This window comes from Mustela lutreola, chromosome 8 (assembly GCF_030435805.1).
Source record: "Mustela lutreola isolate mMusLut2 chromosome 8, mMusLut2.pri, whole genome shotgun sequence".
Lineage (NCBI taxonomy): Eukaryota > Metazoa > Chordata > Mammalia > Carnivora > Mustelidae > Mustela > Mustela lutreola.
In genome coordinates this window covers 109,592,459-109,619,943 of record NC_081297.1, presented here as the reverse complement: position 1 = coordinate 109,619,943, position 27,485 = coordinate 109,592,459, and the positions used below count along the sequence as shown (strand labels likewise).

Here is a 27,485-nt window from a genome sequence, read left to right as displayed (position 1 = left end):
TAAAGAACATGTAGAACATTTTCATCAGTCCCCAAAATCCCTTGTGCCCTTATCCTACTTAATATTTCCCCTTCTCCACTGTCCCCACTTTCCCAGCTCTTCTTCAGACAACAACTGATCTGAGTTCTATTCACTACACATTGTTTCTTGTCTGTTCTAGGATTTCATGTAAGTGAAATAATAGAATATGTACTCTTGTGTGGCTTCTTTTGCTCAGCATGTTTTTGAGATTATTCATTTTTATTGCTAGATATATTCCATTGTATGAATGTACTGCAATTTGTTCGTTCACTTAGATATTTGACTTGACTATTAAAAATGTTGTAAGGGCCACCCAGGTGGCTCAGTCAGTTAAGCATCTGCCTTCGGCTTAGGTCATGATCCCAGAGTCCTGCATCAGGCTTCCTGCTCAACAGTGAGCCTGCTTCTCCTGGTTGCATCTCCCCTCAGCTTGTATTATCTCTTTCAAATAAATAAATAAAATCTTTAAAAAAAACTGTTATGAAAAATCCATGTACAAGTCTTTGAGCAGACATATTTCCATTTCTCCTGGGTAACCCTCGGGATAATTCTACTGTTTTCTATTTTCACCAACAGCATATAAGAGTTCCAGTTGTTCCTTCTCCTTGTCAATGGTTTAACAAATTTTAGTTTCTAGTGATTGTGTAGTAGTATCTCGTTGTGGTTTTACATTTGCATTTTACTGATGACCAGTAGTGTATTGAGCATATTTTCATTAGTTTGTCGGTCATTTGTATTCTTATTTATTGTTTAAATCTTTTGTCTATTTAAAAACTTTTGCTTTTTCTTATTATTGACTTTTAAGAGTTCTTATGGTCTGATACTGGTTCTTTGTCAAATGTATGTATTGTGTATGTTTTTTCCTAGTCTGGTTTACCTTTTCATTTTCCTAACTCTGTTTCTGAAGAGAAGCTTTTAATTTTTATGGAGTCTAGCATACCAGTTTTTTCTTTTATGGTTTGTGTTTTCTAGTCTCCTAAGAAATTTTTGCCTACCCCAAATTTGTGAAGATTTTTGCTATTTTATTCTAACAGTTTTATATTGAAATATTTATATTTACATTTATGTTTGCTTTTACATTTAGGTCTGTGATTTATTTTGAATTAATATTTGTGTTTAGTGTAAGTCAGGTTTCCCCCCCCTCTTTTAATGAGATTTTTATTTAAAATATTTTCCTTTTTATTGGGTTTCCTTGGCACTTCTCTTGCAAACTAATTGACCATGGATGTCATTTCTGGACTTTCTGTTCTCTTCCAGTGGTGTATATTATGTTATGCCAATATCAAACTCTTTTGCTTCATTTTTGTAATAAATTTTGGAGGTAGTATAAATCCCCTAACCCAAAATCATCTTGAAAATAGAAAAAAAGTCCTTGTATAATTTTCTCTCTTGCCCTCACTGCTTATGTTTGTGTGCATGGCGATTTTTGTTTTCATTTACTTGTTTTTGTTAGTTTATGTTTTCAGAATGTTGCCGCCAATGAGGCTTTGTGCTTGATATTTTGGGGGCAGATATTATTTGTTTTAAGGACGATGCTAAGTACTTTCAGCTGGTGAGAAGGAATTAGACAGCAGTTGATGATCTTCTTTTCCTAAAAATCATTGGTAATAAGTAACACTAGGTTTCAGTGGTATATCTATGTTTTTGGAGGTCAGTTAATAGGGTCTGCAATACCAAAAGTGTGTGTCAGAAGCCAGGTGTTTAAATACCAAATCTGGAATTGGTTGGGAAATGAAATTGTAACACTTCTCAGTTACTTTAAAATCATGTTTTTTTCTCCCTCTCCTGTGTCTCTTTAACAGAAGCATCTTAGCTTTGTCTAAAGCATTCTTTCACCGAGTATTTGAGAAACACTAATGGCAGTTGCCAAAACTAAAGGGTGTTTAAGAAGGAACATGTTGAATTGAAGAAAAACTTTAGATACAGATTGCACTTAATTTAGTTTAACTACATGTAAATTAAACTAAAAAAATGAATACTATTTGTGATTTCAAAATAGTGCCCAGATGCTTTCATTTTTCTTCTTAAACTGTCTTATTTTAGAATAAAAATAATAGAAGTGATAAATGTGGCATTCAATTTTGTATTGATTTTTATTTATCAGTGTTTTATTTCATTTCTTTCTCTCTTTTTTAATGTTTTCTTTCAATTCTCTCTTTCTTTTTGTCCTTGGGGATTTTATCTTCTGTTTATTCTGTATCCTTTTTCTTTACTTCTCACATATTGGAAACATTCAAGAGTCTTGATTATGCATTTTAATTAACTTGTTCTTGTAACTAATAAGTCCTAGGCGATGGTAGAAATATGTGTGTATTTTTTTCTTCCTACGGAAATCACATTTATCATTTGAAAGATGTTTCTAAGCTTTGCATTTGATACAACTTAGAATTTTTAGAAACCAGGGAGGTGATGAGATAGAGGTGGAGTTATAGCTTCCCCTTTTTTTAGTTATTGAGATGGGTTGATTATGGTCTTGGGTCTCATAAGGATTGGTCATATACTTTGTTTCCACTGTTTACTTCAGAAAGACTGCGTAGATTATAAGATCAGACAAATGGAATTGTCAGCTGCTCAAATAGATATTTTTAGATATGTTTCTCCTCTTAATACTAATCATGCAGTTGACCACAAATCCTTCATTTGATAGGGGATGAGAAACTAAGATATAAGAGCTCCAGAGGAGGCATTTTGGATAGTAAGACCGAACTAAAATTGAGATAGAGGTCACATTTCTGATTAAACACGGTTTTTTCTCCTTTTTCTCCGTATCATTCTAGTTAAAACCTGGTCTTGATGATGTTTATGTGATAGATCTTATTAATGGAATTAAAACACCTAGCTAGAAACACATAGGTGAATATAATGCTATTGTTGCTTTTTTTCCTTATAGCGTATATGGTGTTTTATGTTTCAAGTCTCACATACCACTTTTGTGGATTCATTTGAAGTTAGCCTTGACTTTGTTATTCAAGGCTTGCTTATTTTAGTTGTACAAGGCTGAAATACATTCAGTTAGGGTTCTTTGGTTCAAGCAGTAGGAAACTTTTGCTGACTTAAATAGTATACCAGAATGATAAGCTCATTTTCATGAAGTAAAAGTTGGAAAACCATGATTTAGAAAGAACTCCAGGGTCTAAAAATTCATTCATGTGATCACTCTGCTCTTGAGTCAGCTGTCTCAGGAGAGTGAGTCAGATAGGACTGATTGACTTGGTTTGGGTTTATTGCTCAGTCTTTGCTAGGGGAGAGCAGGGTACCAAGCAAGATTGCATACATTGGAGGAGGTTTGCTTTCTTCAAGGGAAGATCAAGGTACATATTATTACAGGAAGGGGAAGTCAACGTGTACAGGTTAAAAAAAAAATCCATTACTGCTATAGTTTCTAGGTTGACATAATATTTCTTTAATCTTATAATGCAGTTTTAACATTTCTTGGCTGAACTCAAACTTTTCAGCCTTCATAGATTTGCCATGATCATTTATTAAATGCCCACGAAGAAGACTACTCTGCTTTATACATCAGTTGTTTTTCTTCAATCTTTTGTTCATACCCTTAAGTGACTCAATGATTTAAACCATGTAGTCTTAATTACTTGTGAAGAAAGTTTTACTTTGTTCCTGTTATTCACTTACTGAATTTTTTTTCCCAGTGCTTGCTATGTGCCAGGTACCGTGCAAGAAACTGAGGTTTCCAAAATAAATAAGAGCAAACATACCTTTTCCCCCAGCCTTGAGATGTAATTGACCTTATTATACTGTGTAAGTTTAAGGTAAACAGTGTGATGATTTGATCCATGCATGTGCTGCAGGATGTTTACCAAAACTTTGTGTTAAAGACATCCTTAATCTCACATAATTACCATTTTGTTATGTTGTTGTGAGAACATTAAAGCTTTGCTCTCATAGCAGCTTTCAAATTACAATACAGAATTGTCAACTGTAGTCACCATGCTGTACATTATATCCTTGGAATCTATTCATCTTACACCTGGAAGTTTGTACACTTTGACCAGTATTTCCTCATTTCCTCTTCCCCTGAGGCCCCTGACAACTCTGTTTCTATGAGTTCAGTGTTTTTAGATTCCACATATAATTGAGGTCATACAGTATTTGTTTTTCTCTGTCTGATTTAATTTCACTTAACTTAATGTCTTCAAGGTCTATCCATGTTGGAAATGGCAGGATTTCCTTTTCTTAGTAGCTGAATAATTCTATTTTATAAATAAAATTTCCATGTTTTGGCGATTGTGAATAATGCTGCATGAACATGGGATATCTCTTCAAGATAATGATTTTGTTTCCTTCAGATAAATACCCAGTAATGGAATTGCTAATGGTAGTCCTATTTTTAACTTCCTGAGGAATCTCCATACTGTTTTCCACAGTGGCTGTACCAGTTTATATTCCTGACAGCAGTGCACTGGGGTTCCTTTTTCTTCATATCCTCACCTACATTTGTTATCTCTTGTTTTTTTGAGAATAATTCTAACAGGTGTGAGTTGATTAATCATTGTGTTTGTTTGTTTGTTTGTTTTTTAGATTTTATTTATTTGACAGAGCAAGACACAGTGAGAGAGGGTATACTAGCAGGGGAGTGTGAGAGGAGGGAGCTCAGCAGGAAGCCCTATTGGGGGCTCGAATCCTAGGACCCTGGGATCATGACCTGAGCCAAAGGCAGCTATGTAATGTAACAGCTGAGTCACCCAGGCACCCCAATCATTGTGGGTTTGATAGGCATTTCCTCTATGATCAGTGGTGTTGAGCACCTTTTCATGTAGTTGTTGGTCATTTGTATGTCTTCAGGAAAATGTCTATTCAAGTCCTCTGCCCATATTTAAATCAGATTTTTTTTTTTTTGCTATCAAGTTGTACTAGTTCCTTATCTTTTTTGAATATTAATCCTTTATCAGACATGTGGTTCACAAATATTTCATCACATTTTGTAGATTGACTTTTCATATATATTGTTTCTTTTGCTGTGCAAGAGCTTTTTAGTTTCATACAGTCCAGTCTTATTCCTATAAAAAGAAGGTATACCAATGTTGCTTTTGTAGCTTGTATATTTGTTACATAGCCCCTCCACCCCCAATCAGTGCCAAGACTGATGTCAAGGAGCTTTTTCCTTTGTTTTCTTCTGGAAGTTATTTGGTTTCAGGTCTTAGGTTTAATTCCGTAGTCCACTTTGAGTTGATTTTTGTGTATGGTATAAGATAGGGATCCAGTTTCATTCTTTTGCCTGTGACTTTCCAGTTTTCCCAACATCATTTACTGAAAGGACTATTCTTTCCCCATTGAGTATTTTTGGCTCCCTTGTCAAATATTAGTTGACCATATACTTATGAGTTTATTACTGAGTTCTCTGTCCGGTCCCATTGGTCTGTGTCTGTTTTATGCCAGGACCATATTGTTTTGGTTACTATAGCTTTGTAATATAATTTGAAAAGAGAAATTATAATGCCTCCAACTTCATTCTTCTGAAGATTGCTTTGGCTATTTGGGGTCTTTTATAGTTCCGCTGGAATTTAAGGATTGTTTTTGTATTTTAGTGTGAAATGTGTCTTTGAAATAATGGTAGGGGTTGCACTGAATCAATGATGACTTTGAATAGTATGAATATATAAAAATATTAATTCTTCTGATCCATGAATATGGGATGTCTACTTTAATTTCTTCCTTGGAGTCTTATGGTGTTCAGTATTTAGATCTTTCACTTCCTTGATTAAATTTATTTCTAAGTGGGGTACCTGGCAGGCTCAGTCAGTAGAGCACATGACTCTTGATTTTGGAGTCATTAGTCATGAGTCATTTGGAGTCATGAGTTCAAGGACCACTTTGGGTGTAGAGCTTACTTGAAAAAAAACTAAAAATAAAGCCGGTTCACCTGGGTGGCTCAGTTGTTAAGTGTCTGCCTTCAGCTCAGGTCATGATTCCAGGGTCCTGGGATCAAATCTGGCATTGGGCTTCTTGCTCAGGGGAAAGCCTGCTTCTTCTCCCTTTCCCACTCCCCCTGCTTGTGTTCCCTGTCTCCCTGTGTCTTTCTCTGTCAAATAAATAAAATAAAATCTTAAAAATAAATAAATAGAACCAATTCTTTTAAAAAAATTATTCCTAAGAATTTTATTCTTTTTGATGCTATTGTAAATGGAATTGACTTCTTTGTTTTTTTCCACATAGTTTATTGTACTATAGTAATTTTTGATTTTGTATCTTGCAGTTTTACTGAATATGTTCATTAGATCTGTCAGTTTTTTAACTGTGTTTAGGATTTTCTGTATACAAGATTATATTATCAGCAAACAAAGACACTTTATTTATTTTTTTTTTAAGATTTTTAAAATTTATTTGACAGAGATCATAAGCAGGCAGAGAGGCAGGCAGAGAGAGAGGAAGGGAAGCAGGCTCCCTTCTGAGCAGAGAGCCCGATGTGGGACTTAATCCCAGGACCCTGAGATCATGACCTGAGCCAAAGGCAAAGGCTTAACCCACTGAGCCACCCAGGTGCCCCAAGACACTTTTTTAAAAAAAGGTTTTATTTATTTATTTGCAAGAGAGAATGAGAGAGCGAGAGCAGGAGAGGGGTGAGGGAAAGCAGACTCCCCCTGAGCAGAGCCTGATGTAGGTTGGGCTTGATCCCAGGACCTGGAGACCGGGACCTGAGTCAAAGGCAGACACCATCTGAGTCACCCAGGTGCTCTGAGACGCTTCTGCTTTTCCCTTTCCAGTTTGGATGCCTTTTATTTCTTTTTCTTGCCTAATTGCTCTGGCTGGGACTGGAAATAAAATTCTTCTCAAACTCTTCAAAATAAAGATCTTCCTGATCTTGAAAGGAAAGCTTTCAGCCTTTCACCACTGAATGTTAGCTGTGGATTTTTCATATATGATCTTTATGTTGAGATATGTTACCTTCTATACCCAATTTGTTGAGCTTTTATTTTTTTCCAGTTAATTATGAAAGGATGTTGACTTTGTCAAATGCTTTTTCTGCAGCTGTTGAGATGATCATGTGATTTTTGTCCTTCATTTTAGTAATATAGCATATTTACATTTATTGATTTGCATGTGTTGAACTATCCTTGCATCCTAGGGGATAAATCCTATTTGATCATTGTGTATGATCTGCTTAAAGTGCTATTGAATTCTGTTTACTATTATTTTGTTGAGGATTTTTGTGTTTATAGTCATCAGGATATTGGCCTGTTTTCTTGTAGTATCATTGTCTTTGGTAATCAGGATAATGCTGACCTCATTAAATGAATTAAGGAGTGTTCCCTTCTGTAGTTTATTTTGAAGAGTTTGAGAAGAATTGGTATTAAATCTTTAAAATTTTGGTAGAATTTACCCATGTAGGCATCTGATCCCAGGCTTTTCTTTTTTTTTTTTTTTTTTTTTTTTTTTTTTTTAAAGATTTTATTTATTTGACAGAGAGAAATCACAAGTAGATGGAGAGGCAGGCAGAGAGAGAGAGGGAGGGAAGCAGGCTCCCTGCTGAGCAGAGAGCCCGATGCGGGACTCGATCCCAGGACCCTGAGATCATGACCTGAGCCGAAGGCAGCGGCTTAACCCACTGAGCCACCCAGGCGCCCCCCAGGCTTTTCTTTATTGGGGGTTTTGATTATTGCTTCAGTCTCCTTAACTTGTTACTTGGTCAGCTCAGAATTATTTCTTTATGATTTGGACTTGGTAGACTGTATGCTTCTAGGAATTGATCCATTTCTTGTAGGTTGTTCATTTTTGGTGTATAATTGTTCATTATTAGTGTCTTATGGACCTTTGTATTTCTGTGCTATCTGCTGTAATGTCTCTTTCCATTTTTAATTTGTTAATTTCTTGTTTATTTTTTCAAAAAACCAATTCTTAGTTTCATTGGTCTTTGTATTGTTTTTCTATTCTGTTTCATTTTTTTTCATCTTTGATCTTTAGCTTATTTCTTCTGTTAACTTTGGGCTTAGTTCTTGTTTTTTTTAGTTTTTGAGGTGTAAAGTTGGGTTGCTTGAGATCATTCCTTTTTCTTAGTTTAGGCATTTATCCCTATAAACTCTTTTGCTGTATTCCATAAACTTGTTATGTTGTATTACATTTGCATTTATTTCCAGATATTTCTTTCTTTCCCTGTTAATTTCCTCTTTGACTCTGTGGTTGTTCAGGAATGCGTTATTTAAATTCCACGTTTGTGAATTTTCTGCTTTTCTTATTATTGATTTCTAGTTCCAAATCTTTGTGGTTTGAAGAGATCCTAGCATGATTTCAGTCTCTTAAAATTTGCTGAGACTTGTTTTGTAACCTAACATATGATTTATCCTTGAGAATGTTGCATGTGTACTTGAGAAAAATGTGTATTCTGCTGCTGTTGCTTGTAGTGTTCTGTATATGTCTGTTAGGTACATTTAATCTAAGGTATAGTTCAAGTCCAGTGTTTCCTTATTGATTTTCTGTCTGGAAGGTTTGTCCATTTTTGAAAGTGGGGTATTGAAGTCCCCCCCATTATTATATTGCTGTCTTCAAATCTATTAGTATAATTTGCTTAATATATTTAGTTGCTTCAATGTTGGGTGCATATATATTTACAATTGTTATATCCTCATGGTGAATTGACCCCTTTTTTATTATATAATGACCTTTTTTGTCTTGTTTCAATTTTTGACTTCAAGTCTATTTTCTCTGTTATAATTGTAGTTACCTCTGCTCTCTTTGGTTTCTATTTGCATGAAATGTTTTTTCACCTCTTCTCTTTGAGCCTATATGTGTCCTTGAAGCTGAAGTGAGTCTCTTGTAGGCAGCATATAGTTGGATCTTTTTTTTTCTTTTTTTAAAATCAGTTCAGCCACTCTGTGCCCTCTCATTGGTGTGTTTAATCTATTTACATTTAAGGTAATTATTGATAAGTAAGAACCTATTATTTCTATCTTGCTAATTGTTTTCTGGCCATATTATAGTTTCTTTGTGCCTTTCTTCCTCTCTTATTCTCCTTCTTTATAAAGTGATGATTTTCTATATTGGTACACTTCGATTACCAATTATGTGTGTCTTCTTTAAGTTTTTGTTTTTTGGTTGCCCTGAAGCCTACTTGAAACATCTTATAGATATAACAATCTATTTTAAGCTGATATCAACTTAACTTTGGTCTCAAAAAAACAAAACAAACCCAACAAACAGAAAACTGCTCTTTCATTCCCCTCCCTCACATTTTGTGTTTTTGATGTCACATTTTAATCTTTTTATATTGTGTATCAATTTACAAATAATTACAGCTATAACTATTTTTGTCCTTCAACCTTTATACTAGAGTTAACACACCACCATATTATACAGTATTAGAGTATTCAAAATTAGACTACTTACTTGCCTTTACTAATGGCTATTTATTTTCCTAAGTTTCCATGTTACTGATTAATGTCCTTTAGCTTCAGCTTGAAGAGGTCCTTTCAATATTTCTTGTAAGGGAGGTCTAGTGGTAAAGAACTCCCTCAGGTTTTGTTTAGGAAGGTCTTTATCTTGCTTTCATTACTGAAGGACAATCATGCTGGGTAAAACATTCTTGGTTGACAATTTTCCTTTCTTTCCATACTTTGACTATAGCACTCTTTTCACTCCTGGCCTGCAAGGCCTGTGATGAGAAATCCACTGATAGACATGGGAGTTCCCTTATATGCAAGAATTTTTTTTTCCTCTTGCTGCTTTTAAAATCCTCTTTGCTTTTGGGCCATTTTATTATAATGTGTTTGGAGAAGATTGTTTGGATTGAAAATGTGGTGACCTATTAGCTTCATGAACCGGGATATCCAGACAAATCTCCCAAGTTTGCCTTCTCAGCTGTTATTTCTTTAAATGTGTTTTCTACATTTGTATACCTTAATGTATACCTTGCTTCTCTTATTGGTATCTTATAAGACCCATAGAGACCCATAGACATCTGCATACCTTTTCTTTTTTCTCTTTCTTTCTTTCTTGCCTTTCTGGATGATTTCAAAAGATCTGTCTTCAAGCCCCCTGATTATTTCTTTTGTTCTTTGATCTGCTGTTGAAGCTTTCTGTTGAATTCTTCAGTTTAGTTATTGTATTCTTCAGTTCCAAAATTTATTTGTTCTTTGTTTTCTCTCTCTTTGCTGAACTGTTTATCTTCTTGTATGATTTTCTTGTTACAGTTAAATTGTTTTTCTGTGTTCTTTTGTAGCTCTCTAAGTATCTTCAGAATGATTATTTTGAATTCTTTGTTGGGCAATTCCTGGATCTCCCATTTCTTTAGAGCCAGTTTGTTTCTGGAGGTTTACCATATTGCTTTGGTTTAGCTATGTTTTCTCGATATTTTATAGTATTGTATCTTTGTGTCTATGTATTTGAAGAATCAGTCACCCCTTCCTGACTTTATAGACTGATTTCAGTAAGAGAAGACTTTCATCGACAGGGGGGGCACACTAGAGTATGCTGTGTCCCTGAGTCTCGTAGTATTAGGATACCAAGTGCAGGGGCATGTGGCAGCACTGGGTTTTCAGTGGCCATTGTGGCCCATTGGCTAAAGCCATTGGGGTCTATAGCATCAACAAATGTGTGTTTTTTGGCTAGTGTTTTGGGAGTTCTGCAGAGTCATTGAGGATTGTTGTGGTCCTCAGTAGTACCTCTAGATTCAGCACCTAGGGTCCAGGGCAAGCAGTGGTAGTGTCTGGAACTTGTGGTATTCACACACTCAGCTATAAGGACTAGCTAGGGGTGCAGCTAGTGGCAGGTGTGGTCACAAACAGACATGTAATGGTGGGGCTCAGGGCAGGTAGATAGCTGCAGGGGCCTTGGCTCTAGGTGTGCCCCACATGCTTGCTGTGTCTTGCTATGGGTGCATGGCAGTAGAGGACAGTGATGGAGTTGGGCCAGGATGTGCAGGTGCACAGCTCAAGGCGCTAGCTGTAAGTGATTCAGTGGTACTGCCCAGTGACAGAAGACAGGGCCTGATCTAGACCCACAAGAAGCTATGATGGCCCTGGCTGTTGGTGTGCTCTTCCTTGGTTGCAGTCTCCAAAATGTGTATGTATGTGCATGTGATAGTGGAAGGTGGTACCAGATGTCAGGCCAGTAGTGTGCAAGTACACAACTGGAGGAGCTCCTCTGAGCACATTCCTATCAAGTAGAAGTCAGCTATGGGAGTCTAGGCTGGTGTCTTGAACTCAGCAACCACAGATGCCTGGACTGGCTGCTGGTATAATTCCTAGGCTCTGGAGGGGGCAGATGAAAGGAAGAAATGTATTTGTATGTGGAGGATCAGGCAGCTAGAGTCTGTGAACTCAAATACCTGTGGGGCAAAAGCTAGTGAAATCTGTCTCTGTGCTGGCTGTTGGTCTGGTCTGGTCTGGTTTGGTCTTATCTTCTTTCTTTTATTGTTTTAAGTAGGCCCTATACCTAATATGGAGCCCAGTGAGGGGCTTGAACTCATGACCCTGACATAAAGACCTGAGCTGGGATCAAGGGTCTGATACAACCAGTTGAGCCCAGTACTGTGTAGTGTGGGTCTCAATCCCAGGACGCTGAGCTCATGACCTGAGGGTGAAGGCAGACATTTAACCGACTAAGCCATTCAGATGCCCAATAAGTTGGATTTTTCTAGGATTTCTTTTTCTTACAAATTTTCAAATTTATTGGTATAGTTATTTATAATTTTCTTTCAGGATATCTTTAATGTTTGGAGGATTTGTTATGATTTCTCCTTTATCAGTCATAATATTGGTTATTTTTCTGGTCTCTTTTATCCCCCTTGCTTTTTACCTAGCCTTCATCAAATTGAATCTTTTTACAGAACTAACTTTTGACCTTGTAGATTTTTCTCTTTGTACTTCTGCTCTTTGTTATTTCCTTCCTTTTACTTTTTAGATTTAATTTGCCCCTCTTTCAAATTAAAAAAAATTTTTTTAAATTTATTTAAGAGAGAGAAGAGCATGAGAGAGGGGAGGATCAGAGGGAGAGGCAGACTCCCCACTGAGCAGGGAACCTGATGTGGGACTCGATTCTGGGACTCCAGGATCATGACCTGAGCCAAAGGCAGTGGCTTAACCAACTGGGCCACCCAAGCATCCCTCAGATTTCTTGAAATGGTTGTTTAGCTCTTTGATTTTCAAACTACGTTTTATAGGTATAAATTTTCTCTATAAAGTAGTCCTATCTTGGCCATAGAGAGTCCTTTTGCGTTGGCTCCTGAGTCTTCATTATATAAACCTTGCATTTTGCTTGGATATGCAAGATACTGGAATGTAAGATATTCTAGGCATACCTTGTACATTTGTTTTCTTAGACCTAGAATATGCCATTTCTCAAAGAAGCCCTGATACCTTTTAATAAGAAATGATGGAGATCACAGACTGGATGCTGGGTCTGGTTGCTACTAGGTTGGTTATTGTCTCTATGTGCTGTTTTGCTATTTCCTTTTAAACCCATCAACTCTATATTTCACTTCGGAATGATTTTTTTCTTGAAGTATTAACAGGGAAGTATGAATGTATAGTAAGAGGGTTCTTACGTAGTTCTTTGCAGATTGGCTTGACACTTTTAAGGAAATGTATTATCTTGAGCTATATTCTGTCATTCATATTTTTTTCTCTGTATCCAACTCTGCAAAATGTCCAATGAATTAGATATATATCTACTCTATATAATATAAATATATATTTATATATTGTAAATATATAAATTTATATATTATAAATATATATTTATATTATATAGAGTAGATATATATCTAATTAATATAAATATATATTCATATAAATATATATTATATAGAATAGATACATAAAATAGAATCTTGCTGTGTCAAAATTTATTTTTAAATTATGAAGTTACCTTTCTAATCTGTTCCTTTTCCACATGTATTTTTTAGAAAAATTGTACTCTATAGTAATCTATTTGAGATGACTTCATTATTTCATATTATTTTATTTTATATTTTGTAGAATTAGGTATTTATTGGGAGATAAGGTTAACTAGTTTTGTTACTAGATCTAAAACTAGATAGATGAATCTCAAAAAAATGTAAACCAAAGTTTAAAATAGACTGCAAAAGTTAAAAAAACTATTAGATTATAAAGATTTATAAAAGATTCTACATTAATTAATCCTAGTTAGATTTATTTATATATTCTACTTCTGGTAGTTAATTTGTTTTATTTAATATAAAAAGGCTTTGCGAAGTTCTTTTTTTGTATGTTGTTACTCTGCTACCTCCAGAAGGCTGAGTTTAATATCCTTATGTGCTACATAGGTAACATCATACATGTAGCTTTGTCATAAGACTCATTACATTGTAATATACTAGTCAGTTTATTTTGCCTTTTTTTGGCTAGGACAGGAATGGTATTGATTGTTCCATATATGTCCAGAATCTACATCAGTGTCTCCTATGTGACAAGAAGTAAATAAATATTTGATGAATGTGTTTTGAGCCATTTTAGTACATACAATTGATGGTGAAGCAATATAGGTATAAAGGCTTATTTTAAGCTTTAACAATTATGAGTTATGTATATTAATGGTTAATCTAAAGAAAATGGGAAATGGAATTTGTTTTGTATCTTACCAGAAATTTAGTAGTAGTGATTTTCTGTTTTTCATTGAACTTAGTCTAACACCGTTGGTTTTCCTCTGGGCAAATTGCTAATGATATTATTTTGGCTGAATTCTACATATTGTGTATTTTATTATCATCATTGTTGTTGTTGTTACTATTTTTAGAATGAAAGGAATTTTAACACAATTCATAGGTGCCAAAATATGATTATACTCTAAGAAACATATGTACTGCACTATTTTGCAATAATATAGATGAAAGCCCTTTGGATAGATGATTGCTTTATTCCAGCAATCCATTTACATAATTTATTTTGTCAAAGTGCTTGTGATTATGATGTTGGTGCTTCTGGCTTGCTCTTTGGGAACTGTCACAATTATGTGATGATTTTCTCATACTAGGCTTTCCTTAAGGATTTGACTTAGTGTAAATACTGTATATTAGGTCAGAGTAGCTAAACAAAATTGTTTTTATTTGCAACCTTTTTTTTTTTTTTTTTCAAACTGGCAGTGAGAGAGATTAGGATTATTGAATCTAATACTCTTCTAGTATGTTGTACTTTAGAAGTATGATGTGTTCATTGATAAGCATTCTTGCTTTTGAGAATATTGGTTATTGTTACATAATCATTTAACAAAACAGAACAAATAACTTCTGAGGTATCCTGTGAGATAGGAGGAAATACTAATAATATACAACTTGTTGATGCCTTCAGATGGAGCCATCATTTATTATAGCATCATAAATTTGTTAAAATTAAGAAGGGCACTTGGGTGACTCAGTGGGTTAAGTGTCTGCCTTTGGCTCACGTTATGATCCCAGGGGATCGAACTCCTGGAGTGGGACGCCCAGCACAGTGGGGAGTATGCTTGTCCCTCTTTGCCCCTCTCCCTGCTTGTGGTCTTTGTCTCTCTCGAATAAATAAAATCTTCTTTTTTTAAAGATTAAGTGACATGTGTTAAAGATGTTAGCATTGCTTAGGAGTTGCTCCTTCCTTTTCTCTGTTACTGAAATAGCAATTTAAGCCCCCAGTAAAGAACTATTATAAAAATTACTTTTTCTAGGAACTTTTTAAGTGTAGACAGTGAGGCACCAATTCCCCAAACAATGGCTAGAATACTGATAAAAAAAAAAGGAACAAAAGAGGGAACAAAGTCTTCTTTAAAATTTGCCTTTGACTAGTAATTATGTTTAAATTTGGATGCAGGCCTAGCTTTAGCCCTGCAATTTGGAGAAGGGAATCTTCAGGATTATGACACATTGTACTCTTTTACAAACATGTTATTATACTTTCTTCTTGATTGTATGTAACATATACTGTTAAAAATTTTTTTTAAATGGCAGAAAAGATTTCTTCTCAAGCCTACTCCCTGGTGCCTATTGCCATTAGGTTTGTGTTTAGTTACCATTTAAACTTTTAGGAAATAAACTTTGTAATTCTCAGATTATCATTTTGATGAGGGAGCAGAAGGCAGGCCAAGGACAAAGCACTAGCTGACACCCCACAACTTACCCACCCAACCCCACTCCTGTGTGGAATACATACATGTGACATTCTTCAGAAAACTTCCAACTATATTAATGGTAATGCTTTGTTATAGGGAAAAACAACCTTAGTTTCACAATAGCCAGGCCTCCAGTATCCTGAGAGTCTTCTTTAGCATATCAACGTCCTTTTGGCAGCTCCCTTTTTCCTTACCTCCCCCCAACACCCAAATATATAATCAGCCATTCCTCAGAACCCCAGGGCAGCTGCGCTTTCTGCCCACCAATCTCCAAGCTTTAATAAAATCAATTTTTTGTGCCAAAGACGTCTGAAGAATTCTTTTTTGTCTGTAGGCTTTAAAAGATCTCACTAATGTTGTGAAACTACATCAATATAAACATCTTTTGACTTTCACCTCTGAAAGATGGGGAAATTATTATGCTTATACTTTAAGCCTCCAATCAGTCACCCTCTCCCTCTAGGATTTTTTGTTTCATATGTTGCAATTTTTGGCTTCAAGGAAAGTACTAAAAACTTATTTCTTGACATATTAGCAATGTCTCTTATTTCAACTTCTTATTATCAAAGATAAAGAATTTAGGGCACCTATCCTTAATTTTATCTTTCTTTTCCACTTCTGGCTTCCTCTTTTAAATTGGTCATGTTATGATTTGACTTTTGTATGTGTGTGTTTGCCTTTTATATTGGTTAATTCAGTTTTTACATAATGTAATTGATGTACATGTTGGGGTTTGACAGCGAACAGTCAAGAAAGAATTCTTAAGATGTCTTAGGTGCAAAAAGGGTGGTTTTATTAAAGAATGGGGATAGGACCGGAGGACAGAAAGAGCAGCACTAGGGTTGTGAGGATTGCTGATTATATACTTTAAAATTGAGAGGGGGTTAGGAATAGTGTAAGTTTCTCAGAAATTTGGAAGCAAGGTTACCAGGACCTTGAGGGGCTACTTTTTTATTTATTTATTTTTTAAGGAAAAGGTCATTTACTACTGGCTAGTAAAACCTTCATTATGAGATCCCTTCAGATGTATATCAGTGGGCCATAAGTTTGGAGGATAATTGCTAACTTATATCTTGGTGGTGGGGTGGGTAGTTGGGTAGAGATAATGAAGTTTCCAAAGAGATTTTTTTTTTTTAAACCAGGCTTGTGGAGGTTGAGCTACTGTATAGCCATGGTTGCCTTTTGCCTTGGGCAAAGTGTTAACATGGAAGCCCCTAAGCTTCTTGAGAAAGGTCACTCTGCCTATCTCAAGAAATTGTCTATGGCTATTAAGTTTTAAGGAAGTTTAATTTTTGTCTTTTGCCTTTGTTCTCCGCATTAGTAATTACATGGAGTGGTTTTTCCAAGTTGAAAAGCAAAAATTGGGATTCATTCATTCTATAAATAGTGATCCTTTAATATTCAAGTACCTCAGGGATCTGAACTTGATCCTTTTTTCTGTCTGCACAGATAACCCAGGGACTCTCATCCAGTTTCATCTTTTAAATTTTTAAATGTGCAAGGGGGGGATGGGGGTAAAAATGATATGCTTTACCATGGGATCAAACTTAAGTTGTTATCAACTTAAAATACACTGCTATAGTTAGAAATTGTTATATGTAAGCCTCATTATAACCACAAAATAAAAACTTATGGTAAAAACACAAAAGATGAAGCAAAAAGAATGTAAGCATACCATTAAAGTCCCCAAACCACAAAGGAAGAAAGTAAGAGGAGAGATGAAAAGAGGAATTATGAAAATATCCAGAAAACAGTTAACAAAATGGCAATAAGTACATACTTATAAATAAATAGATAAATAAATAAATATTTATTTATTCATTTATTTTAAAAAAATATTTTTATTTATTTATTTGACAGAGATCACAGGTCAGCAGAGAGGCAGGCAGAGAGAGAGAGGAGGATACAGGCTTCCCGCGGAGCAGAGAGCCTGATGTGGGGCTTGATCCCAGGACCCCGGGATCACAACCTGAGTAGAAGGCAGAGGCCTTAACCCACTGAGCCACCCAGGTTCCCTTATAAATAGTTATTTAAAAAATAAATTATTTTAGGGGCGCCTGGGTGGCTCAGTGGGTTAAGCTGCTGCTTTCGGCTCAGGTCATGATCTCCGGGTCCTGGGATCGAGTCCCGCATGGGGCTCTCTGCTCAGCAGGGAGCCTGCTTCTCTCTCTCTCTGCCTGCCTCTCTGTCTACTTGTGATCTCTCTGTGTCAAATAAATAAATAAATCTTTTTTAAATAAATAAATTGTTTTAAATCTGATTGGACTAAATTCTCCAATCAAAGATTGGAGAGTGGCTGAATAGATAAAACAACAATAACAACAGCAAAAAAAAAAAAACAAGACCCATCTGTATGCTGCCTGAAGAGATTTTCTTTAGATGTTAGGACACACAGAAGTCTGAAAAGGGAGGGATGGAAAAAGATATTCCATGCAAATGGAAACTTAAAGAAAGCTGGAGTAGCTGTATTTATATCAAACAAAATACACTTTAAAACTGTAATAAGACAAAGATGGGCATCATATAATGATAAAGGGATCAATCCAAAAGGAGTATTAACATTTGTAAATATTTATGCACCAACATTGGAGCATTACATACATAAAGCAAGTATTTACAAGTCCTAAAGAGAAGTAGATAACAATACAGTAATAATAAGGGATGTTAATACCCCAGCATCACTGGATAGATGATCCAGACAGAAAAGCAATAGGAAAAAACTGCCCTTAAATAACATGTTAGACCAGATGGAATTAACAAACATAATCAGAAAATTACATCTAAAAGCAACAGAATGCACATTCTTCTCAAGTACACATGGAACATTCTCTAGAATAGGTTGTATGTTAAGCTACAAGTCTTTATTTTATTTTTTAAAAAATTTTTATTATTATGTTCAATTAATCAGCATATACTACATCATTAGCAAATCAAGTCTTACTCTATTAAAGAGTATTGAAAGCATATCAAGCATCATTTTTACCACAATGGTTGAAAGCTAGAAATGAATTACTTGAAGAAAACTGGAAAATTTACAGATATGTGGAGATTAAACAACATGCTTCTTAATAACCGTATGAGTCAAGAAGAAATAAAAAATATCTCAAAACAAACAAAAATGGAAATATACCAGAATTTGTGGAATATGTCAAAAGCCAGCCTGAGAGAGAAGTTTACAGTGATAAATGCTATAGCTCAAGAAACAAGAAAAATCTCATAACCTATCTTTACAGCTTGAGGAAATATAAAAAGAACAAACTAAGCCCAAAGTTAGTAGAAGGAAGGAAATAACAAAGATTAGAGCAGAAATAATGAAATAGAGACTAAAATGGCAGTAGAAAATATCAATGAACTAAGAGCTGATCCTTTGAAAAGATAAACAAAATTGGCAAGCTTTTAGCTAAAGCTCACTAAGGGAATAAGAGAACTCATAAATAAATACAATAAAAAAATAAAAGAGGAGATACTACAGCTGATACCAGAGAAATACAAAGGATCATCAGAAACTACTATGAAAAATTATAATTATCTGCCAACAAATTGGACAATCTAGAAGAAATGGGCAAATCTCTAGAAATATGCAAGCTATTCAGACTAAATCATGATGAAATAGAAAATTTGAACAGATCAATTACTAATAAGGAGATTGAATAAGCAATTTAAAAACTTATTTCAAGTGAGAATCCAAGGTCATGTAACTTTACTTGTATATTCTACCAAACATACCAAACAAAGAAGAATTAATATCAATCCTTCTTAAACTCTTCCAAAGTATAAAAGAGGAGAAAACTCTTCCAGATTCATTTGACAAGGTCAGCATTTCCCTGATACCAAACCAGACAAGGATGTCACAAGAAAAAATTACAGGTTAATATCCCCGAGGAACATAGATGCAAAAATCCTGAAAAAAAAAAAAAAAAGCAAACTTAATTAAACAATACATCAAAGAGATCATACACCATGATCAATTGAGTTTATTCCAGGGGTGAGAGGATGGTTCAACATCCACAAATCAGTCAATGTGGTATACTATATTAATAAACTACATTATAAAAATCATCCGATTATATCCATAGATGCAGAAAAAGCATTTGACAAAGTTCAACATCTGTTTCATCTCAACAATGCAGGTAAGAGGGAATGTACCTCAGTATAGTAAAAGCCACATATGACAAGCCCACAGCGAACATCATATTTAGTGGTAAAAAACTGAAAGCTTTCCCGCTGAGGTCAGGTACAAGACAAGGATTCCCACTCTTGCCCTTTTATTCTGTATAGTTTGGGAAGATTCAGCTAATTGAAAATTTTATTGGGAGGAAGTCTTCATTTCCAGACAATGATGATTAAGGAAGGCGTAGCATTTAATCATAAATTGGGATAAGTCAGGAAAACATTCAGTCATCAAAAGCTACACATACAACAAACAGACACATACATTCACGTCTGTGCTTCATATTAACCTCAGTGTAGAACCAACATAATACATGTAGGCATGAAAGCAGGGGGAAGAAATAGGGGAAATAAATGTGTGAACATTTATGATATTTTCCAATAGAGATAAAAGAGAAATAGGAGGGTAATTTTCAGGAAAGTAGAACTGAGAAAGGACTTTTTAACAATCAGGGAGGTTTGAGCATTATGGACAAGTAGAAGAACTGACAGGACAAATTCTTATAGTAGAGTTCTGTACTGTCATTAGATATTAGAAGAAAGTAGCTTGAAAATACGGGTAGAAAGCTTAATCACAGGAAAGATGGTGGCTGATAGAGAAGAAATTCAAACTGGGAGCTTTTAAAATTGCTCTTTTTTAAAAGTAGTTGTTTATGTTATTGAACGTTTCTTTGTTTTAGAAAAGATTCTGTATAGGTAACTTTAAACTTCAGTCAGAACTTAAGGATTTACAGAACTTAGGCAGTTGGCGAAAAGGAGAAACAGCGAAGTACAGGTGCAGATAAGGTATGAGAGGTGGGTACAAACTGGAGAATGTTTCCCCTTGTAAAGTGGATGGCTGCTGCTTAGCTCTAATCAGTTATTGCTCAGTCTTCCAGTATTTTAGGACAAGTTATAAATCTACATTGTTATATGTGTAAGTTTTACCCTTAAAATATTGCTTGAAAAGAACCAAAACCACAGCCATTTCCCTTACATTTTGTGACCTGTTTTACACACTGAATTCCTTGTCATGTATGGTTTCATTACTATTTTGTTTACATAAAACTTTTGAGAGCTGCTTATTGCTAAAGTATAAATATAAGCACAATAGAACCAAATCTCCTCTTACAAAATTACTGCAAAGCCAAACACTGGTTTTAAAAAATCATTTGAGACATATATATATGCTATTCACAGGCTAACAAACATTTGTCACATGCCTACTACTAAGAATAACATTCATGTCTTTAAAAATTAAATGTATTCAAACACTTCTCATTTTGCTAATTTAAATTCAGTGTGCTATATTATATCCAACTGCTTGCTTAACATGCCCACTTGAATATCAAATAGACATCTCAAACTTAACATATCCCAAACTAAATATGTTTACCCCGACCAAGTACCTCCCCCATCTCATCTGAATGGCCATCTTTTCAGTCATTCAGGCCCAAAATCTTTGTGATTATGGATTCCTTTTTCTTTCCCACTTCATAGTCAATCCTTCAGGAAATCCTGTTGCTTCTACTATCTAAATATATATAGAATTCTACTACTTCTGAGTATCTTTATGGCTGTCATTAAACCTAGTATCATTGTTTCTCTCCGGAATTTTCACAATAGCTTCTTAACTGAATTCCCAATTCCTACCCTTCCCCCACTACTACAGTTATTGTCAACACAGAGAGAAACTTTAAAAATGTAAGTCAAATCATATTCCTTCCTCTGAACCCTCCAATGATTTCTCATATTACTTAGAATTAAAGGCTAAGATCTACAGTGACCCACTGGACCTACTGGATCTACTACTTTTGTTCCCTTAAGTGATCAGATCTCTTCCTACTCTTTCATCCCTTTGCTCATGTTGTTCTAGGCACATTGCTTTCTTGCTAATCCTTAAACTTCCAAGTTAGGCTCTACAGCTTTTGCACTGGGTATTCCCTCTGACCTGAATATGCTTTTTCAGATATCTATAGGGCTAATTTCCTCCCTGCTTCAAATGTTTGATCAGATGTCATCTTTTCAATGAGACCTATCATGAACATGCTATATAAAATTGTAACCCTTTCCTCCCTGGTTTTTCTTAGTCTGCCTTATTTTTTTCTCATAACATCATGCCCTAACATAAAACCTTTTTTAAAAAATTTTACTTAGTTAACATACAGTGCAATATTGGTTTCTAACATATGACTTTTAATTTATTGTATTTATTGTTTGTCTCTTCCTAGAATATAAGCTCCATGAGATTAGGGCTGTTTGTTTTGTTTATTGATGTATTTTATTATTTGAAAGATCCAGTTGGTTTTATTAAGTGATTAATGAATCAGGCAGCATCCCATCTAGCAAGTAGAGGGGAACTCCTTCACTTACGTATTTTAAGTGCCTAATATGATGTCTAGGAATAAATAAACCCTTCAAATGGAATGGATAAGATGAAAAAAATTGGTAAAATACTTTTGAAGTTGAAGCTTCCTGTGGGTGTTTTATTATTTTTTTTTTAGTTTTGCCAATTTCTAGAATAATGCCTGTCAGTATTCAAGTAAGAATTTTAGTGTGCATCTCAGACATAAGTAATTTTTATATGATCTGTTTTGGATCATTATTCATACAGGTAATTGAGGGGACATTCAGTGCAACAAGTGTTTATTAAATGCCTACCATGGACTAGCACTGGGTAGACAGATCAGTAGAATGCAGTCTTTGTCCCTGAAGAGAATTAGATCATGAGAACAAATAATTACAATGCATTGTAATACATAAAGTAAGGAGGGATACCTAAGGTTTATAAATTGAAAGTCCACTTAGCTTGAGCTGATTGTATTGGTTATATCAAAGAAACCAAATGATAGCCCTCCAAAGCCCAAGTAAAAAGTATTATCCCCGGGGCGCCTGGGTGGCTCAGTGGATTAAGCCGCTGCCTTCGGCTCAGGTCACCATCTCAGTGTCCTGGGATCGAGCCCCGCATCGGGCTCTCTGCTCAGCAGGGAGCCTGCTTCCCCCTCTGTCTCTGCCTGCCTCTCTGCCTACTTGTGATCTCTCTCTCTGTCAAATAAAATAGATAAAATCTTTAAAAAAAAAAAAAGTATTATCCCCACTGTTTATACTTCATTGTAGCCTTTTATATTTGCAGAAACAAGAAAATGTTTTTCAGACTTAAAGAAAGGACCAGAATTTTGCTGACTTACTGATTTGGGTTTTGTTAGCGCTTTTAAGGAAGGATTATTAGAGAGGTTATTAGAGACATTTGAATATATATAGTTATTGTAAGAGTTCAGTTTGAAGAAGAAAAAGACTTGTTATAAAGACATGCGTCTAAGACTTTCAAAATAAAAATATAAAAGTGATACATATTCATTGTAAAAATGGGAAGACACAAACACGAAGAATATTTTATATATAATGTTCTGTAATTTGCCATTTCCACCTAATTGGCCCTCATTTTAGTTTATATATAAAGCAAATACGTAAGAGTATGCAAAGACCTACCTGATTTTTAGAAGTTGCTACATGATACTCCATTTTATGTCTATAGTATAATTTAAGCAAACTCCTAATGATTGACATTAAAGTTCGAGTTTTGGGACGCCTGGGTGGCTCAGTTGGTTAAGCAGCTGCCTTCGGCTCAGGTCATGATCCCAGTGTCCTGGGATCGAGTCCCACATCGGGCTACTTGCTCTGCAGGGAGCCTGCTTCTCCCTCTGACTCTGCCTTCCACTCTGTCTGCCTGTGCTCGCTCTCACTCTCTCTCTCTCTTACAAATAAATAAATAAAATCTAAAAAAAAAAAAAAAAAAAAAAAAAAAAATAAAGTTCGAGTTTTCTCATCATTTCTATTACTTTGTTGGATGTGTTTGTATATCTGTGTGCATTTGTATAAACAAATACGGCATAATTATTAGCCTCAAAATTACTGGATTAAAGTATACATATTTTTTAATTGCCCTACCAAAAATTGTTATAATTTATATTCTTCTCCAAAAGTATGTGAGAATACTTTGTCCTACATTCTTGCCAGTGTTGGCAATATTAGCATATTTGCCAATGTAATCATGAGAAAAAAGAACACTTATTTCCTTAATTGTAGGTAGATTTAAACATTTCACTTTGAACAGTCTCATATCTGTAACCTTGTTCTTGCTGTTCATTACTTGGTATATTTTCTTTTCTTCATTTTTTTTTCTCTGAATCTTTACCATTCTTTAAGGCCCATGTCAAAATCTGTTTTCTCCATGATTGAATTTCTCAGTAACCTCATCCTAAAATGATTTCTTCCTCCTAATATACTTACTGATTTTTCCATTTCTCACAGTTTTATACTAGTCCTAATACATAGGATTTTTTTTTCTTCCAGGATTTTCAAATTTACAGGATGGCTAAATATTAACAGAAAGAGAAGCATATACTTACCTTCTTTCACTATGGATGCAGGTTTGGCAGATGGAGAACCTGATCAAACTTCGGTGAGTGATTCAAGTGTAGCATAATAAGGTACTATCACCTACAGCTATGAAGTGTTTGATCTAAGCCATCATTTTATCTTAAAAAAATGTATTTAAAACAAACCTAAAAAATTTTAAAGTAATTCTTTAACTCTTGCTGGTATGAAAATGACAGATATTTTAAAGCTTGTTGAAGCAGAACACAGTCAGTTTTCTGATATTTCCATCCTATCTCCTTCTCTGCTTACTTGTATTAATTTGGTTCCAGCCCTTGGGATGGTAAATTCTTTGGGATAATGCAGAGGCAAACTTTTCTATGTTTCATATTGCTATGGAATTATATTGAGATGTTTGTATATTTTAATTTAGTGAAAGCCCTTTGTTCAGACTCAGATTTAGGGACAGTCTAATGATTGATAGCAAAATGCTATTTTGCTTATTTGGGTTAAATTGTTCCCAGCTTTTTTTGAATTTCTGGTTCAGTCTTGTATTAGTTTCTTAAAGGGTCAAAGAAAGTTAAACTTTAAAATAACTTGTTAATAGAAAATAAAATGGGCATGGAAGTAATTTGGTTTACAAAGGTTATTGTCACAGCGATTATGAAAGGAAAACTGATGGTAGGTTATTTTATTTTCACTATGATTTCAACAAAAAGTTAAGATTAAAACCTTGTCTTAGAACATGTATACTTTGCCATAAATATCTTATTTAAGGTTGTGGACTTAACTATTTTAGCTGAAATATTTTAAATCTCATTGATAATAAAAATGCCAATAATAACAATAGTTGCTATTCTCTAAGTGTGTGCTTTGTCAGACTGCCCTCACAACAGCCATTAAAGGTAGGTATTGTTTATTCTCACTTTTAAAGATAGAGAAAATGGTTCTGAGCTGAAGGTTAATTATCTTCTCTAAGAGCTCGCACAGCTTAAGGGGTGTTTCAGTACTTTGCCACTAATGTATTGGCTCTGTGCCTTTCTGAATAGAATTACTTAAAATTTACTGTTATCTTTTTTTTTAAAGATTTTATTTATTTTATTTATTTGATAGAGATCACAAGTAGGCAGAGGGGCAGGCAGAGAGAGAGAGAGAGAGGGGAAGCAATCTCCCTAACGAGCAGAGAGCTCGATGTGGGGCTCAATGTGGGGCTCAATCCCAGGACCCTGGTATCATGACCTGAGCCGAAGGCAGAGGCTTTTAACCCACTGAGCCACCCAGGTGCCCCTCTTTTAAACTAATATCTAGACAGTATTAAATTCTATACCAGAGTATCTGTGATGTATTAATAAAATTTAATTCATTTTTTTATTCTCAATCGTGCTGATATTTAGAGAGATTGGAGCAAGATATTTAAAAAGCAATGAGAACAGTTTTCTTTTTCTTGTTCCCTCAGTTTCTTTTTTGAAATATTGTAGCTTATTATAGAGTAAAAAATACCAAAAATTTCATTTGCACTACTCAAATATTATGTATTTGAAACTAATCTTGAGATCTACTTTCGAGTTACCTATTTATAAAATATCACCTTTGAACTGCACCGCCTAAGCTGGTTACTGTTTAGATCTAAGAGAAGTGGATAAGTACACGGGCTCTGTAGATGCACCGCCTAAGCTGGTTACTGTTTAGATCTAAGAGAAGTGGATAAGTACACGGGCTCTGTAGATGCACCGCCTAAGCTGGTTACTGTTTAGATCTAAGAGAAGTGGATAAGTACACGGGCTCTGTAGACATTTAGCTACATATTAAAATCTAAGCTTTGTTGCTTAGTTGTATGACCTGGGTAGTTAATTAAATTCTCTAGGCTTTCAGTTTCTTCATCGGTTATATAAAGTTAATAGTAATATCTACCTTCCAGAATTGTTTTGAGGTTTTGTTTTGTTTTTTAAGATTTTATTGATTTGTCAGAGAGAGAAAGGGAGAGAGAGCACAAGCAGGAGGAGCCACAGGCAGAGGGGAAGCAGGTTCCCTGCTGAGTAGGAAGCCCAATGCCAGACCTGATCCCAGGAGCCTGGGATCCTGACCTGAGCCAAAAGCAGATGTTTAACTGATTGAGCCACCCAGGCTTCCCTGTTTTGAGTTTTGATTGTAATAATATATCTGTAAAGTGCCTATTATAAAGCCACAGACATTATAAGCATCCAGTAAATAAAAGCTATTACTATTATTATTGATATACCTAGCTGTATTAAGCTTTCTGTCCATAAAGATAAATAATTAGAAGGCAGGAGAGGCAGTAATACACATTGGAAAAAAGCCCTAGGCTATTCAGTAATTTTGGCTTTATACTTTCTCAGAATCTCAGTTTTTCTTCCTAAAATATTGAGGCAAATACTCTACTTCAATAAAAAACATATAGGCAAGAATATTCCTTCTGAGTACTTGATAGCGTCAGTATGATCAAGAGAAACCAGAAAGTTCTTTGAAAATATGAAGTAGTGTGTCAACATGAGTTTGTAGTGTTTGTTTTTAAAAATGATCGCAAGTACTAGTTTTTAAGATATTAGTAGACTTTTAAAAATTGCTGCCTCTGTACAAAGTACTATGCCTGGTGAAGGGGATGCCAAGATATATACAATATATTCTGAATTAGGTTTACTTGGGGAAGAATAGAGATGGGATAGACAAGGCAAAAACAGATTTACTCAGTGTTAACTGATGAACATAAAACAAGGCAAGATTTACAAGCTGTGAAGAGTGGGTGGTTGTTATATACTGGGGTAGTTAGAAGGGTTTTCTTAAGAGAACATGCACTTTGATTAGCACAGGTAAATAGTACAGGATTGAAAATGAGCAAGGAGAGTATTCTAGAAAAGGAGGATAACAAGAGGCAAAGCTAAATGAGGAGAATTAACTGCTTATGGCTTTTTTTTTTTTTTTAGAGAGAAATGAATTAGAAAAATTAAAGTAGATTAGAAGGTAGTGTTATTTACAGGAAAAATGATTCATGAGGCAGAAAGAGACCAAAATTGTAGGTTTTGAGTGCCATACCTGGGATTTTGAACTTGAATCTGAAAGCCATAGTATATCATTGAATATATTTATGTAGATCAATGAATCTGGAAGCAAAATATTAAATGATTAGGAAGAGTAAAAGATATTAAGAGACTATTATTGGAGTCTTGGTGTGAGATTGTTAAAGTTTGGACTCAGTATGACTGTCAGTGTCCATTAATTTAGTATTCTTCTTCCATAGGAGATTACTTTTTCTTTTTCTCTTCTTCTTTTTTTTTTTAAGTAGGCTCCATACCCAGCAGGCGCTTGAACTCACAACCCTGAGATCGAGACCTAAACTGAAGTCAGGAGTTGGACACTTAACCCGTTGAGCCACCCAAGCGACTTTACTTTTTCTTTTAAAAAAATTCCTTTGCCCATTTACTATTCCAGTTGTGTATAGTTTAGTTTTTGTGGTAGTGTTGTCTTAATTAGTAAATATTGAAAAAGTACGAATTGAGTCTCTGAACATGGAACCTACTATATTTCAGGACACAAGTATACATTTAATATGTATCTTATGATAGTTTTTAAAAGTCCAGAACTTAGACCACTTTAGCAATTAACCACTAAGAAATGCTTAAAGTGTAGGAGTTAAATTTTTATTAATAGATTGAGGTAGACTATGTGAAGCTTTTTTTTTTTTTTTTTTTAAATTCAAAACCTGAATAGGTTTTTCACCTATTCATTGTATTTTTTAAAAATATTTTATATATTATTTCTGTTGCTGGAAGAAACCTTCTTTTAGAAGGTCTGTTAGAGGTAAAAATCTTTTGTATTATAAGTGAATTATATAACTGACTTCAGAAGAGAACATAGTTTTTAAAATACTCGTG

General features: G+C 34.8%; 1 protein-coding gene across 10 annotated transcripts in view; it reads left to right on the top strand.

The window, feature by feature from the left end:
* The window catches only part of OSBPL8 (oxysterol binding protein like 8), a 157,793-nt gene that overhangs the window by 24,202 nt on the left and 106,106 nt on the right, over positions 1 to 27,485 (top strand). For all 10 annotated transcript variants that reach the window (XM_059186380.1, XM_059186384.1, XM_059186383.1 and 7 more), the window contains one exon: positions 23,572 to 23,680. In XM_059186380.1, the coding sequence (XP_059042363.1) occupies positions 23,639 to 23,680 (42 nt within the window). In that variant the 5' untranslated portion in view covers positions 23,572 to 23,638. The remainder of the gene's footprint in view (positions 1 to 23,571; positions 23,681 to 27,485) is intronic.